The 17,678-nt window shown below is 37.3% G+C and overlaps 1 protein-coding gene across 1 annotated transcript in view; it reads left to right on the top strand.

Moving 5' to 3' along the window:
• tprg1 (tumor protein p63 regulated 1) overlaps nucleotides 1-8,845 on the top strand; it is a 33,303-nt gene extending 24,458 nt beyond the window's left edge. Inside the window, exons 5-6 of the mRNA XM_060867720.1 lie at nucleotides 6,396-6,549; nucleotides 8,239-8,845. Of these exons, the coding sequence (XP_060723703.1) occupies nucleotides 6,396-6,549; nucleotides 8,239-8,433 (349 nt within the window). The 3' untranslated portion in view covers nucleotides 8,434-8,845. The remainder of the gene's footprint in view (nucleotides 1-6,395; nucleotides 6,550-8,238) is intronic.
• Nucleotides 8,846-17,678: the final 8,833 nt, after the last annotated feature.

Genomic DNA, 17,678 nt, shown 5'->3' with positions numbered 1-17,678 from the left:
CCACTGCAGGAATTTTCAGACACTGTGGTGAAGCTTAGTTAAAAATATGCTGGGGAATGTGAGCCGTGTGTGTTGTGTGTGTGTGTGTTTATGCTAGAAGGTGGGCAATGAAATGAGCATTACTTCTGTTTTATGGCTGGAGCATTTATATTTTGTCCTCTTATATATGATTTTATGAAGCATCCTGTATATGTCTTGTGGAAGCTCATAATTCATCCATATACAGTAAAGAAAGCTCTTTTTTTCCTGATCACTCCCGCCAACTTTTCCTTTTGTGTTGGTTAATCTTTTAGAATAATGGAGTAGGAGAGTCAGAATGGGTGTGAGATGTAGTGTGTGTGTGTGTGTGTGTGTGTGTGTAGTGATCAGTGAAAGCTCAGCATTGTACCATAAACAGTGAGTGTGTAAGAGCATTGGCGACTGCAGCCCAGCCTTCTCTTGCTTGTCTCAACTGGCCCTATTCGGATAGCTTACCTGTAATCATCTGGAGATCTCTCCACACACACACACACACACACACACGTCTCTCTTATGCACACATCAGTATGACATGTCGTTCTCACTAGACAAACATATGTTTAGCACATGATTATGCAGGATGACATCCACACACATGCACACACTTATTGCATCTACATTTATATACACAAACAAATCTTGGCACCGAAAATATAACCCCTACCCCCATCAGGGTTACACCCCTGTTTCCAGTGCACACTTATTGTTTAAGGCCCTTTTTGCCAAGTGAAGCCTTTGTGTCTCACCTTTTCTTTATTTTTCATGGTCAAGCTCATCTGGGTGGAGTCACTGACACACACACATATTGTCCATGCTCTGAAAACATTGTGTAAGCAGCTGGACTACTGCCTCCTATAAGGTAGTGTGTGTGTGTGTGTGTGTGTGTGTGTGTGTGTGTGTGTGTGTGTGTGTGTGTGTGTGTGTGTGTGTGTGTGTGTTTGTGTGTGTGTGTAGCCCTGGGCCATGTGTTTGCTACAGAAAATGCTTTCCCTTAAGGTATGTTCAGGATGGGGTGCTCAGGTAAGGTTATGGCACACTGCATCACATACACACACACACACAAAAACACACACACTCACACGCACTCACACACACTCTTACTCACACACACAGGCTAACACACACTCACACAATCATTCACACATTCGCACACAAACATTCACAAACTCACACACACACACACACGCTCTCTGACTCACACACACTCACACTCACTCACACACATATGCACACACTCACACACACACACAAGGTGCATGCAGAACTCCTCCCAAAGCAAACACACTCTCGCTGCATTTGGAAAAGCGAATCTGTCTTCATGTGTGTCTTGGAGTCCTGATTTATCAGCCGGTGCAGTCCTCGCTTTGTGTGTACACTCAAAACAAAAGAGCGTGTGAATCAGTGAAGGGGAGAGAAATTAATGAACCAGTCCCTTGTTAACCATAAGTGCAAACATTTTACTATAGCTAAGAGGTGAGGCAGATGTGTCTGGGGCTTTTTAGGTGAAGTCTATTAAAGACATAATAGCAATGGTTTGTTGTTGTTGTTGTTGTTTTTCATTTTCTACATAAATGAACCCTCTGTAGGAATGTATCATTTCTAATCATTTTAAATTGTTTAATACAGTACTGTGTATATGTCCAGTGTGTAGCAGGTATCTGTTATATACTTTACCATAAGGAACAAATGCAGTTACTTAAGAGATCTTTATTTTGTCACTCTGCTGGAATTTCTTTATTTATTTAAGTATTGCGATGCAATTTGCAGGTTAACTTCCAGAAAACTACTTGAATTGGTGACATTATAATGTAATAACCTTCTATGATGGCTGTATTCATGTTTGATGCACGTCAATAGAATACGGTTTGGCTGAATGTGTGTTGTATTAAAGTCACACCACATGCCTTGTCTCAAATCTATGGAAAATTGCACATTAAAAATGAAACATTTCATGGAGTTTAGTTGATTTTGTGATAATATCTGCATTTGCAATCACAACAAAAAACAACAACAATAATAATAATAATAATAATAAAAATAATAATAATAAGTATAATAATAATAATAATTATTATTATTATTATTATTATTATTAGAATTAGAATTATTATATAAATAATAACAATAATAATAATTAGTAGTAGTAGTATTACTACTATTAGTATTAGTATTATTTACATTTTATTATAATAAAAATAATAATAATAATAATAATAATAATAATAATGGAGAGGAAGTGGAATAAATATTAATTAATTATGCAAAAATACTAATCAAACAATGAATTTGAATAATGATGTCCTGTATCATTTTTACACCTGGAGAGAGATTTAGTGCATGCAGTGTACTTGTGTGTGTGTGTGTGTGTGTGTGTGTGGTGGCTGTAGAGAGACAAATATCTGACAGTGAAAGCGGATATTGATGATGTTAGCTTTTACACTCATCAGTTTAAAACATGAGCACAGACTCATGGTGGAAAAAGGGCAAAAACTGTGTGACAGGGAGAGGAAGGAGACACGGAGTAGAAGAAGAGAGATGGTTAGAGAGGAGGAGATGATACAGCCCTGCAGCCAAATGTGTCTATCGATCCGCTTAAAAAAAACAACAGGGCCCTCCTGCAGCCGCTCGCGAGCGCTTTGTAGCGCTAACACTGTGCGATTTAGTTGAAGCCGAAGGGCACGTCAGTTTCCTCAAAACACAGCAGAGGTGTAATGCTTAGTGCCAGAAGGGGTGGGAGAGGTGGGAGGACAACTGTGTCTGCTTCACAGCATGACTACTTTCATTTTGATAAGAATAACTAGCAAAAAGGCATTATTTGCATGTGAGGGTTTTTTGTGTGCATGTAGAGACAAGTCAAAACCTTTCCTGTAAGAGTCAGTTATGACTTCACACAAATTCAGGAGAAAGTTAATGTGTTCTGTAGAAGTTGCTAATTATTGGTTGGTTGAGCCAAACATGAATCACAGAGCAAAGCTAAACAACCCTTTTTTTTATTGACTCTGGACCGAAGATTTGCTAAAAACAAGTGACGAAATAAAAGGACGGAATACATGTTGTACCGAGGATGGAAATAGATGAAACCCGAAACACAATAGGTAAACAAAATTGTTACACAAAAGTCCTGTATATGTTCTGAAGGTACTGTATTTCCTAAAACATGCATGATTTTTTCACCTTTTTTTACATCTCGTCCCACAAGCCAACATGTTTTTCTCTTAGCACAATTGCTAACATTTTTAATTTTTATGTTGTCCATAACACTGACAGACCAACATCCATATTATCATCTAGCAGATTGTATTTACATACTTATATGTTAAGTTCTGTAGCAAAGGTTTTACCTCAGCAAACAGTGCAGCGTTTCTACATCTCTGAATTGTTTTGATTGTTTTGATTGTTTTGTTATCTAGTTTTCTGTGTCCTTAGTTCTACATTTTTTTTCTTTTATTCTGATTACTGGTTCATTATAGAGACATTAAAAATGTGCATCATAAATATACCTACACTTAATACGACTTATGCACTGAATCAAGGTGCATATGTCGTTTCTATTGGCAGTTACGTTAATCCATGTTATGCACTTGAACATCTTGTTATCCAGAATATCTGCAGTTTAAATGCAGTATAGGGAAACCTTCTCTATCACAGTCGCGTCTAATCATTTGCTTTTCGGTATTTGTAATAAGGCTATAAAGACATTCATTTCAAATGCATTAGCATGTCAGATAAGCGCAGTAAACTATCCTGGAGTGCATCCTAAAGCCATGTACTGAAATCAGTGCCTCCCCAACTGAGATTGATGGGCAGACTGTAAATACAGCATTGTGAAAGATCTTAGTGAAAATGGAAGGGTGCCAAGATCATTTCAAAGCCTGAATGTGGAGTAGGTTTAAAGCTCAGTGTTTGCTGCCAGGCACACACTTGTCTTCTGGGGTTTCATCAGCCTGGAAAATAAAGACATGGCCCCTGGGTGTTTCATTAAAATCTATTTACTTAAAATGGCAAAAAGAAAAGAAGGGGGAGTGAAAGAAAATCTGATGAACACTGGGAATTGCCTTTAAGCTTAGTAAACATTAGATTGGCTCATGCATAAAGGAGGTGCCCTAAAGAGGAATGGTGCTGATTTTGGCAGTGACTGAGCTTTGTTGGAAGAGAACAGAGGGGTTCGAGAGGTCAAGCTTACCTATTTGAAAACACAAGTGCATGTGAATCGGTGAGCAGCTAACATGATAATGCCTTCCTAATGATGGGCACTTGGATTTTTTGCATTGTGTTTCATAATCTGGTGTTTACCTTAAACATTATATTGTAGTTCTGCCAAAATTAAATGAAATAAAAAAAGGGCTTGCCCTTTAGGTAAGATTCAATATAGGCCGTTTATTGTGATGGATGATAACGGTTATCATAATAGTAATAATAATATAAATAGAATAAGAAGATGAAGAAGAATATGTAAGGTAGCGTTGCTGCCCCATGGCTCCAGGTTAGGATAGATCCTGAGCTCAGGTTAATGTCTGGAGTTTCTCTGCATGTTTTCTCTGTACCCATGTGGCTTGCATGCAGGTTTTCTTTTGGGCACAGTGATCTGACCAAACCCAACTTGCACATGATCCATCATCACATTAGCCTGAAGCAGACACAGCATGGAGCTGGCGGGAGCTGAGCTGGCACAATGGAGCTCAGGCTCTTCAAAATGGCACCTCAAGGACGAAGAACCTCCTACATACCTCAGCTATAGACATTGCATGTTTTACTTCCTCTGAATGGCCACTGAGCGATAAGAAGGGCCCTGATGGAAAATACAAACCTAGATGCTGCATAGTTACAGCTTTTAAATAAGTGCAAAAATAGCAAATAGCATTTAAAAAAAAATTTTTTTTTAAATTTTAAATAGCAAAGCCATGTTTCATGCCATATCACTGATTCCTCTAGAAAGTAACTCAGACTGTTTTTTGGGCTTTAAGGTGTCGTTTTTATCTATTGCAACTAAGCCTTAAGAGTTTGCAATTAAGCCAGGGGCTTGTGCCAAGGTTTGACTCAAAATCAGAATGTAAATTTGCTTGCTGAGCATCTCGTGTCAACATTGGCATTATAGGTTTGGAGCATGATTTACGGTTAGAAATAGCAACAAATACGGTGGTCCCTTCCAAGTCAGTGAGCACACATCAATTCAGATGCTGGCTGCATAATTACTGTGACCTGTCATCGTGTATAGTGCATAACCGAAGAAAAAAACTGTAGAGGTAAAACTGGAGGAGCTGCACTTTAGTCAAAATCAAGTTAACTGATAATCATCAGTGTATACGAGTGATACAGCAATAACATACCACAGAACTGTTCAGCGCCAGCTGCAAGGCAAGTCAAAGGCATTGTTATATCTATAGTAATAACTAACTCAAAGACTACTCAAAATATCTTAAAGTGCAAATTAGAGTGAGGACATAACAAACAGGACAACGGGAAACTCTTCAGGACAAAAGACTTTCAGGTTGCTCAGTAAAATGACAATGGTGTTTTTTTGTCGTACTTGTCTTTAATGTCTGTGTATGGGATGACTTTCACTGTGCTGTAATGTACATGTGACTAATATAGGCTTCTTCTTAACTCAGAATTAAATCTAACTCTACAGGATGTGGTACTCAGGTAAATTAAGAGCCAGACTTAATCTAATGTAAATGTGTGTAATTTATAAAAAGGCATCAAATTCACAGTTTATCATGTGTTGTTACCATAAGACATAAGACACTGCGCATTGCATGTAAAAGAAATAGCATTTTAGCATGCTAACATAACCGTGACTGCTAGTCACAGCCACACTAGTCATTGAGACGTCAGACGACATGGAATAATTGTAAGAAAATGTTGGGTTTAGAAGCACAGATCATGGGTCCCACATGATGGAAGAAGAATTGAGAAGTAAGTAAAGATTGTGGTGTGAATTAAAAATGTATTCTGCACAGGCACTAAACCACTCAGAAACTGTGGCTGGTATACGTATGTGATAGAGCAGCCAGAACTGCAGATAAAAGCCTGTGGATGGACAAGGAACAGTGCATTGTGACTAGCTACTACAGGACAGTAATGTTAATGAGAGACATGAAAAATGGCTACTGTACAGAAAATTGTGCATAAAGTGTAACGGAATGGCAAATGGTATCCCCAGCTTTAGAATATGAGACGACTGTAGCTCTGACCACGATCACAAGATTCCTCCATATCATGTTCACATGGAGGTGAGAAGGAGATAAGGGAATGATCATCTGTCAGTTTACTCCCTCAGTCTGAGATAGACATTCACTGCTGCTAGTGATTACAAGGGGTGAAATAAAATGATTTAAATGCATATTTATTTGTTTATTTGTGTTTTATCGTTTCAGGCGAGAGGGCGAGGGAATGCGTGTGTTTTGGGACAAGCTCCGAGAGCCGTCAGTAACATCACGCTGGAACCCTTTTGCCACTGACTACCCCTATGCTACTCTGACATACCACCCAGTTCACAATGCTAATGAGAATATGTCCAAAATCTGTGAGGTGAGGAGACTTCTGTTAACATCGTTTAATGTCAGAAGCCTACAGGAAACTGTGGGCTTTGAATGGGTAGATAAACTTAGCCATATGGATTGTGAACATTAAAGCTTATTGTTTTCCTTTTAAAAGAACATTCAGTACTATTATAATTATTTATGGCTTATAATGATGATGGTGATATTGATGATGATAGTTTCAGCAATTAATTATGCCCTTGACATTGCACCTTTGTGAAATGGTCCGTGAACCCTAGTCAGGGGTATTTTGTGCATTTTTTTTTTACCATGGTGTAAATTACAACACACCCTTATTACTAAACTAACTTAACCAAAAAACTGGGTTTGTGTCTGAAATGTTTAGACAAAAAAATTTGGCTCCAATAAATAGTAAAAACTCTACTGTACCACATTTAAATGATGAGCCTTATACAGTATCTGTGGGCGTAGATGTTTATTTAGAGTTAAATGGGTCCCTCGATGCAAAGAGAACCTCTGGATCAGTATAAACACAACACACACGCACACAAACACACATATGCTGCACATTTGCATTAGTTTCATCTTTACTCAGAGTCTAGATGCTTCCTTTTCAGTGTTTAAAGTGCACAGGAAAGTACCTTTAAGGGATCTTCAGTATTCTTTCACTGAGGAGTTCAACTACAGTACAGCCACTTTATGAAACAGAAATCTTCATAACTATAAAAAACACCCTTGAGCCACACTTTCTCATGACTGTGAAGCCCTGTAGAGATGATGCAGCTTTTAGCAGGTCACGGTGGACATGGGTGGAGTTGCAGTGTCCTTGCAGGTGACTGCACAGATCACATAACCGCTCATTTGTAGAGGCTGGGTGTCAAAGCTTTCAGCCCCAATACCATTCCTCACATTCCACCACGCCCATGGTGCTGAGTAGCACAGAGAGAAAGAGGGAGGTAAATGAGGCAGAGAGCATCAACCATGTAAAGACAGCTAGATGTTTTCGGCTGGGTTTGGTCACAATAGAACAATTATTTTTTCGTGTATTAGACAGTTTTAGAATGCATAATGTGACACGTAAATGAGGGCCACTGCGACGAATGCCAAAGTTATTTGAATTGAATTTCAGAGATGATCCAAAAGCCAACCATAGGAGGACAGCATAGGACGACAAGAAAATTATAACACGAGATGAAATATTTGTGATTAAGTAAGCAATCTTTTAAAATAGTGACTTTCTCACAATCAATTAAACAACCAGCCTACATGCCTGACCCCTTGTACAGCAAGATCCAAAGTAACCTTTAATGCAAATGGACAGAACACAATATCCTTATTACCTCTGAACAATCAGCATTCTATGTTATCTTTTTTAACCCACTTCCACTTCATCACTTGAAATGCTTTTTCTCCAGGCATAACATTGCATGTCCCAGTTTTCTTCATGAGGTCTGTGTTTAGAGGTGTCATTATATAATGAGACATGGAGAACATGTTATCATAGTTTTCTTGGGCATGATTTTAATTGGGATCATTTCATACATTACGACAACTAATAGTATTAAAATTCTGTTTGAAGATGTTTGAAATTTAGCAATTGAATCGTCTCACTATCACGTTATTCCTGCCGTATTGCTTATCAAACGTATTGCCACGTTTGATAAGTCTCAGGTCAGACATAACCTAATGATTTCAGATATCTGCTTTCTCCTCATAGCTTCAGAGTTTTAAGGATCAGTTGACTGTTGCAGCACAGAAAGCCCACAGTCTAAATCCTCTCCCAGGGAAAGCCAACGGTGTGATGCTTCTGAGACAGCCCATCCTCATCGAAGCCTATGTAGGCATCATGTCAACCCTTGGCAACCAGAACAAGCTGGGCTACTGCTTAGCAAGAGGCAACGTTGGTTTCTGAATGGAAATTCTGGTTCAATTCCTTAACGCTTTTATTGATGTAAAAGTCAGTTCTAAAAATATTATTTTTAACTGTCCTTAATAATGTTTATTCTGTTTTTATATATTTTTCCAAGCTAAGCAACTCCAAAGATGTGAACAAAGCAAACAATTTGATAACTGCCACATTTAAATGATCCACTTGCTGCAAACTATTCAATAATATGGTTTAGCTTTCGCTGTTAGAATGTTTGACAACACAGTATATTTTGTCGAAATGTTCTTTTTAATAATGAAATTGTACGTTTTATGTTTTAAGTGTAATTTCTATGAAAAAGTGTATCAAGGGGGGAAAATATAGTCTTTGCTCTAAATAAATGCTTATAAAACTACATTGATTTGATTTTCAAAATAAAGAATATTGTTGTACTAGACATTTCAAATGATTTTTCTACTAACCCAATGTCTTTTTAGGAGAAGTCTGCTTAGGTAGTTGGCATTTGGGGAGGCAGCGTTTGTGCTCCTGAGATTTGGAAGGCAGTATGAGGGCAATTGTCATGGAGGTTTCCTGAAGAATTATTCATATAGAATTAACTATATTTACATGACCACAGTTTGAACATCAGTTTGAACATCACAGTTTGAACATCATAACAAACAGAACTTAAGAATAAAATAGGAATAAATGTATAGAAACAAACGGAATACACTGTGAGAATGTGTGTTTTTTACCCTCTGTGGCATATATCACGTGAATCCGTCATGACTGTACATTGAGGAGCTTCTCATACAACAGATCATTTAGCACCTCCCTTTGAGTATCTTTCTCTTTTCATTTACTCTGAAACAATTCTGTCATCGGTCCTGCTATTTGCTGCCCCTTCAATAATGCAATACTCCTTACAGGCTTCCTGAAGCATGAAGGTGTATGTCATATTAGCCTGATGGTAGGAGTTTTAACAGTAAAGCAATGCCCTGGAATTTTTCCTGGGTTTTGTAAATGCAGTTCTGCTTGTTTTTTCTACACAAAAGTGAACAGATTAAACCCAAATCCCTGAGTACAGCTGATGCAGAAACTGATGCTACATTCCACTGTCTTTGTAGAGTCACTCAGATATCCTAAAATGCATCCCATGATGCTATCACTGCCTGTGTGCAGACCCTTCTATAGTGTTGTTCAATCCACAGAGTTAAAACAGTGACATATATGCAGTGAATTCAGCAATTGGTTTTGTTTTACATACTTTTGGAAATCATTTGGACAATATACTGTAAACCTTTATCAAATTTGAGCTGTTTTTCTAGTGAGAAATGTACAGCCATCATTATCAGCTGATAATTCTATGGATGTAGTGCTCTATTTTTATAAAAAAAAAAAATTACAAGCTCTGGGTAATAAAGTGCATTCTTTTTATCTACCTGTGTTTATTTGCACTTTCTATGGGTGCGAAATGAAAGACTGCTATCCTGGTTTTGCATCTGAAAAGAATAAAAATTGAAAAGAATTGAAGTATATGAAATGGTTGGCCTGCTGCATGTTATGCGTTAAGCTCTTGTTCATCTGATTTTGAGAATTTACACAATGGCCCACTGTTAATGTGAACACTGCTAGCAGATTTTGTACAAGCCTCTGTATTGTCAGCAGCCTCCCACAGTATCAGCTTACAAGCTGAAGGTGTACAGCGTCCTAAACGTTAATAGCGAAAACATGTTCTTTGTGTGATCTTACTGTAAATAATAATAAGAATATATGCAGCATAATGTAACACCTTTTAACACATCAAAATATTTTGTTGAATTTAAGCCTAACATTATTCTGACAGATTATTCTTGATTTTATTATACAAAGCATATCGTCGCTGTCGGGCGGAAACCTCGTATGTCCAAATTTGGTCAATTTCATATTTTTTCACATATCGATGCTCTTGGTCAGTCCCCACGTGGGTCTGTTATTTTTACAAGTTATTAACCAATCTAAAGTCTTGAAAATAGCTTGAGCGCAAATCTCATAACTCCATTGGACACTTCAACTGTCCACCTCTTCCTCACTCCGCGGGAGAGCTTCACGGCATATTTCTCCTTAATAAGAGTCGCAACGAATCAACACGTCTTCTGAGGTAAATGTCTTCAAAACACTGGGCTCAAAGAAAAAAAAATCTTGACCCCCGCTAGTTCTGGTGCTCGTCTGAGGACAGGAATTTAGCGCAAGACAATCCACTGCAACGCGGACTAAACCCTGTGCACTGCAGATAAGGTACGGCGTTTTTTTCATTTCCTGAAAAATAACGGTTTTTGAGATATGAGGATTCCACCCGACAGCGACGATATGTCGAATAAGTGACCTTAACAGTTGAATGTATGGGTGGAACTGGCCACTGATACTAAAAGGCTATTTTTAAACTTATAAGTGTTTTCTTAATTCATTTATTATTCAGTTCCTTCAGTAATTACTATATTTATATAAAAATTACTCTATTTTGATAGTATACAGAACCATAACTGTTGGAGTCGACTCTTGATTCCTAATGCCTGGAACCGGGAGAATTGGGGCATGTGGTAGCCTAGTGGTTAAGGCGTTAGGCTACCAATCAAAAGGGTGAAAGTTCAATCCCAGGTCCACCAAGCTGCCACCATTGGGCCCCTGAGCAAGGCCCCTAACCCTCAATTGCTTATATTTTTAAAAAAATTAAATAATGTAAGTCACTCTGGATAAAAGCGTCTGCCAAATGTTGTAAATGTAACAGATTCCAGGGAAGTGAGTCAGATCAACTTTAAACCACATTCCTCTTCATTCTTTGGTGAAATTGCTTATAATTGAATAATTATAATTGTTTATAATTGGGAAAATAAGTATATGAAAAAAGTCAATTTTTTGCACTAAATGCAGGTTCTCCTTATCTTCCAGGTTATCTGTGTGCTTTTGTTTCTCTTGCATTCTCGGATTTGTATTCTATTTTGTTTTTCTTTTTCTATTTTTTTTAACACTTCTTATTAGATTCTCAGTGGTTCTCAGTAGATTCATGACCTATCCCTGAAACTCTGGGTGTTGGGAAGGAACACACCCTGGATTAGATGCCAGTCCATCACACACACACACAGACAATTTTGTACATTGCTCATTCACACCTCTGGGCAATTTATTTAGAGTCATCAGTTCACCTAATATTATGTTTTGGGAGGTGGGTAGAAACCAGGCGGAAGTATATGGACACAGGGTTGTGCTGAGCTGTAAGGGATTTTTCACAATTTTCACAACTGTACAATTTTTCCCCAAAAAACATAATTATAGAGCAGACCTTATGTTTGTATGTTAATTCGGCAGTGTTTAAAGTTGGATTTGGGACTATGAACCTGTGCTTTAAATCTTATTATTGTCCATTTCAAAGGTTTATTTTCTTTCTTCTATAAATTACACAATAAACCAGCTGTAGGGAGAAGGACTATGTATTTATTTTTCTTTCTTAAAACGTGTGTTACAGAAGCCAGTGTATTAATGTGGATCTCGGTGGAACTTGGAAGCGTTTCGTTACCCAAGCTAAGGAATTGCTGTGCCCTGAAGGAGGGCTTCTCAAGCATACATTCAAAGTTCTTCTTAAGCTTTTTTTTTTTTTTTTTTAATCTTTGAAAGAAAGCACTGGGTGAGCTGCCAGCTCAGTTGTTAAAACAGAGGTGGGCCTTAAAAAAGGAGTGACCGTGTTCCAGGCATGCAACTGAATTTCACAACAGCATGCTTGGGGCGTGATACAGAAATGTTTCACAATAAAATGGTGCTTCACTTGATGACATTCGTAAAGTGTATTAGGAAAATTTTTCCCAAAAAAAGGCCTTTGTCTAATACTGAGGCGAGAAGCACGTACAATGTTGTCTTCTGAGCCTCACAACAGCTGTGCATTATTCTTTTACCTATGTTAGAATTACATGGTAAACTATTCTTTTAACTGCACAACAATTTTATCTTTGACTTGCCCATGGGTAATGACTTAAGCCAAAAACGGATGATAGGAATAATAGGATAGGAAGATGGGATCCTGCTGAGCAGATTAACCTTTGTTTCTTGTGTAAACAACTTTTTTAATGAACTCACCTTTCGCTTTGTTTCTTTTATTTCCTCATATATATTTTACTTCATCTGTTTGTGTTGTTGTGTGTTTAGGTGAGTCTCCATGGAGGCCCTAGTAATGATTCTGATTCAGTGCTTGTATGGAACTCACTTTTTCAGAAAACTATGCTTTTCTTCTTTCTCAGATCGCGCAACAGTCAGAACAAATGTACCTAAAATTGACCAAAAAAGGGAAAGGATACGTAATGTGAATGACATTTGTTTCTGATAGTTTCTGGTAAGTTCTGACATGACTTTTGACCTGTGAATTGATGAACTCCAGTGTTGTGAGCCAACAGAAAGCATGAAGGACTATATTCTGTTTGGTCAATAAGACTATAATAATAATAATAATAAAAAAAGGAGTTTGTGTTCCTATTTGGATACACGTCATTTGTTTTTCTATTTTCCTTTCCTGTCAGTTGAGGAAATGAGTTCAGGTGTGCGAATGTCTACAAATAAGTTGGCTGATGAACAGGAAATATCTGTTGTCTATATTTCAGAAGAAAGTCTCTTTTCATGTGCCACATAATATAGACATGGACCACATCATTTAAATGTATTCAGGCCCGATGGTCTACTCGTTTAAAATTAATATAGTTATCTTCTAAATTCTGAATTTGGAACTGGGATGATCTCAGTTTGCTCCAGGCGATGGTACTTAGTCATTTAACATTTTTTATGAACAATGTGATTGATCAATGATTATGCAAAGAGTTATGGCGTAGGAAGAATAAGCATCTGCAATAATAACCATGTTAAAAATGTGATGTTATTTTATGGCCAGTATGGAAGAGCTGCATAATGAATCATCCTTAGAGAAATTTTCCTTACATTCCATCCTGATAAGGTAAACACTGCCTGAGGCAACAGAATACAGCACACAGGCTCCTTAACCGAACCCACAGCCAACTATTTAAACCAAAAAGCCATCAGAGGTCATCATCTGACTCTCTCTCTCTCTCTCTCTCTCTCTCTCTCTCTCTATTTGTCTCTCTTTCTCTATCTCTTTATTTGTCTCTCTATCTTTTGCTCTCTTCACTTTTCTGGATTCTTTTGTAGGGGTAATGGATTAACTGGTCAGCCACACAGCAGAAACTGTCTTGTGTTCTAGTTTAATTAACTTAAACTGAGACCTTAATGAAAAAAAATATTTTTTTTCACATGACCAAATATTTTTTAATACATATAAACTATAGAAAAATAAATAAATATAGGACAAATGTCTTGTACAATTTCATAATAAATCCTACAGAGACAGCCAGTATATTCAGAATAGGAGAAATGGGATTTTAGTGAATTTGACCATGGCAGAAAGCTGCAGTAGGCACGGGCTCACCAAAACTAGACAGCTGAAGCTTAGAAAACTGTTGACTTGTCTGATGAATCTTGATTTTAGCTGAGACACAACACCAAGAACAATCCATGGGCCCAATCTGCCTAGTGTCTACAGTCCAGGCTGGTGGAGGTAGTGTAATGGTGTGGGAAATGTTTCAATGGCTCACTTTGAGCCTGTTAATATCAATCAATTGCTTGAATGCCACAGCCTAGGGAACTGAGAATTGTTGCTGCCCCATGTGGCTACCTTTATGGCCACATTTCACCTTCTTTAAGTGGTCACTTCTAGCATGATAAAAAAAAAAATTGTGGTGTCAAACTGGCTATATGAAAATGACAATGAGATCAATGTTATTCAGTGGCCTTCCCAGTCACCAGATCTGAATCCAATGGAACACCTTTGAGATGTGATGGAACGAGAGATTCAGAACTTTACAGTGCACATGAAAAATCTGCAGGAACTGCATGATGCAACTACTTCAACATGTGCCAGAATTTCCAAGAAACGTTTCCAGCATCTTCTGGAATCCATGCCATAAAGAATTAAGGCTGTTTTGAGAGCAATAGTTCCAGTAGTGCTCAGTGACTGTATACCAAGGTGTTTTAAATAAAGATTTCATATAAATTATATATAGAGGAATTTATATATATATATATATATATATATATATATATATATATATATATATATATATATATACATATATATATGTATATATATATATATATATATATATATATATATATATATATATATATATATATATATATATATATATATATATATACATATATATATATATATATATATATATATATATATATATATATATATATATATATATATATATATATATATATATATATAGAGAGAGAGAGAGAGAGAGAGAGAGAGAGAGAGAGAGAGAGAGAGAGGTTTTAACTTTAGTCATACTGTATAAATGAGAATAGATATAAATGTGTAAACTAAAGTAAGTTTTAATATGAACATATCTGTGTTATATTTATGGTGCTAAATAAGAAAACTTGTACAGTATAATTCTATCCTTTAAAATTATATGTGCTGAATAGTATGGGATTCCTGAACATATTGAATTGTATATTGTATGTGCTACAATAAATGTAAAGTTTGCTAAAATATTTTCTACTCTTTAATGTTCTGTATTTCCTGTCCATCAAATCCTTTTTAAAATCGGTGCCAATCATACAGGTCATGTTTGTCAGGTCTGTACCTCACGGGCAACTCCTTGTCTTCATGTCTTCACACAGGTTAAGCTTTAGTGGAAGGGGAAATGGCATGTCTGTAGACAGGTGCTTTTGGAGTTTGTTGTGATGTGAAATGAGGTTCCTCGTTGCCCCGGAGTGGAATTTAACTGGCAAAGTGAGAGCTGGGTGGAGGGGCTTTGAAAAACTTTCCAAGCGCCCATGACCCTGAATGACCCAACTAACACCAGAGCTGCACAACATGCCTGAAGCAAGTAACACTAGACAGACTTGCCAGGCTTACATGGCACGAGGCCTACAGCTCAGACAGCACTCTAGGAGCACTCGATACAGGCGCTGTTGAAATGCTGGAAAGGAGGCTGCAGGTTAATCAGGCCAGGCTCCAAATCACACCTCTCACAGCAGTCCACTTTTATCAGATAAGATTTAAAATAGTTTGAATAAAACTATTCATCATATTCTCAAGCAAAAAATGTTTTGTTTCTAATACCAGGAATATACTGAAGGTAGAAAGGGAAGAGGAAGCAGCTGGCAGATACACTTGTCCTCAGGTCACTTGACTACTATAGTGTAACTTGTTTATTCAGTAAACATGAGGCACCTGTTGGTGGAATGCAGGTTACTAGGCTAGTCTAGTGACATTTACGATCCCCGCTGTCCACTTCTCCTTTTTCCATTTCTACTCTTTCCATCTGTCATTCATACAGCTGTATGTAAGTAGCACATTGATAGCAATATTTGTTTTTATTTACGCCCTTGTCTGCTGTTTCTGCCCCAGCTGTCCGTGTTGTGTCTGGAGCAGTGTGTTGAACTTTGTGAGGAATGGGACTCTTGGAAAAGGCTCAAGTTTGCCAGTCTTCCCAGCTATGCAGAATGCAGAGAGGAACACGCCCTGGATTTCTACACTCGGAAAACAATAGCTATGGCAAAAATGTGAGGATGCCATCCCTGTCGGACGTCATCACCATGAAATGCTAGGCTCAGCCACTTCGTTTCTTCACTAGTGAGATATTTTGATTGATATCAAAAACATACCAGGCATTTTCCACATTATTAGAGGGTCCGTTTGGCCCCATCCAATGCCATACTGAAGTAAAAAGATGTGTTATAGGCACGGACAATAGAGCGGACATGACCAGTTCTTAGCTCACTTGGGTTTTTACAAATGAAGCATAAAAGCAACAAGCTAATGTGTGCCAGCAGCTCAACTATTAGAATGGCTTCACTGTTGACTTGCATTAAAAAAAACTTTGCTAAGAGTCACAGGATTGCCAGCCTAGTGATTATTCTGAGCCCATCAAATAGCTACAGGAATGTCTTTTATTTGTGTATAGTTTATTTAGTTAAGGATGAATTACAGCAGAACAGCACAGCAGCTGGCAATATGAAACCATTTCGACATGCATTTTCCCGAAATCCTCCTGTAATTCATACAAGGAACAGGAGATAACTGATTACATGAATCATGGCTGCTTGTTACACCTGTCAGCTCAGGTGGGGGAGGAAAACGTGGAAAAGAGGGACAGGAGAAAACAACACCTACATTAGATAAAGATCTTCTTTAGGCTAGGTAGGCTTTGCCATTTGGATGGCTGTGTTCTGCAGAAATCAACCTCATCTACAATGACAACATAAATAAGGGTGTTCAGCACTGATTTTCTCATGTAGATAGCAACACTAGATCCTCTCTAATTTGTGTGATTCCAACCAAATCTGCTGACATGGACCCATAATAATATATTTATCTTTGTGTATGTTTGGTGGTCTGGGAAAACATTTCAGATTTCACCATGGCAATTCAGGAAAACAGCCAAATAAATATATATATAAATAATCAGGGTTTTGAGCAAAAGTAGGTCTTTCTGCCTAGAACACATTTTGAGACCTCAACATTAAGAAAATATATTTCACTTACTATATATATATATATATATATATATATATATATATATATATATATATATATATATATATATATATATATATATAATATTAGGCTCTCCTAAATCCTTGTTAGCTGTGTGTAATTTCCTCACACACTGATCGGGAGGCATTGAGCAGTGTTTTTTATAGCTGTGTGCCATAGTGAAACAAACATAAACTTGATCGGTTCAGCTTGTAATCAGATACCGGCTATCACACCATCATCAAAACAGAGAAGAGTGCTTACACACGGTACAAATGACCAAGGACAAAAGTTTTTTGAATGATTATAAATGACCCCATAGAAATATGGTCAATAGTACAAGCCACTGAATTAGTAAGTTATGATTTCAGCACAGATGTTAGCAAGAATAGAGATGTGAAGAGACAATACTGAGGCTTTTGTAAATGTCGTAAGAGACTGAAAATTTTCACATTTCCCATCATAAACTGAGAATTATTTTGTATTAAAGTGTTAGTGATTCACAAATAGATTAGGTTACAAATGTGGAGGTGAGCAGGGCAGGGCTTGCTATAGCCTAATGTTACCTCAGGTTAATATTAAAACTGGTTACTACTAAGTGATATAATATAGAGATGACGACGAAGCTGGTAAATAGTCAGAAAATGAGTCTTTAATGTAAATGTAATAATTAAATAAATAAATAGTTTATAAAAGGAGA

Source organism: Tachysurus vachellii, chromosome 4 (assembly GCF_030014155.1).
Source record: "Tachysurus vachellii isolate PV-2020 chromosome 4, HZAU_Pvac_v1, whole genome shotgun sequence".
Classification (NCBI taxonomy): Eukaryota; Metazoa; Chordata; class Actinopteri; order Siluriformes; family Bagridae; genus Tachysurus; species Tachysurus vachellii.
This window is presented reverse-complemented; position numbering and strand designations above follow the sequence as displayed.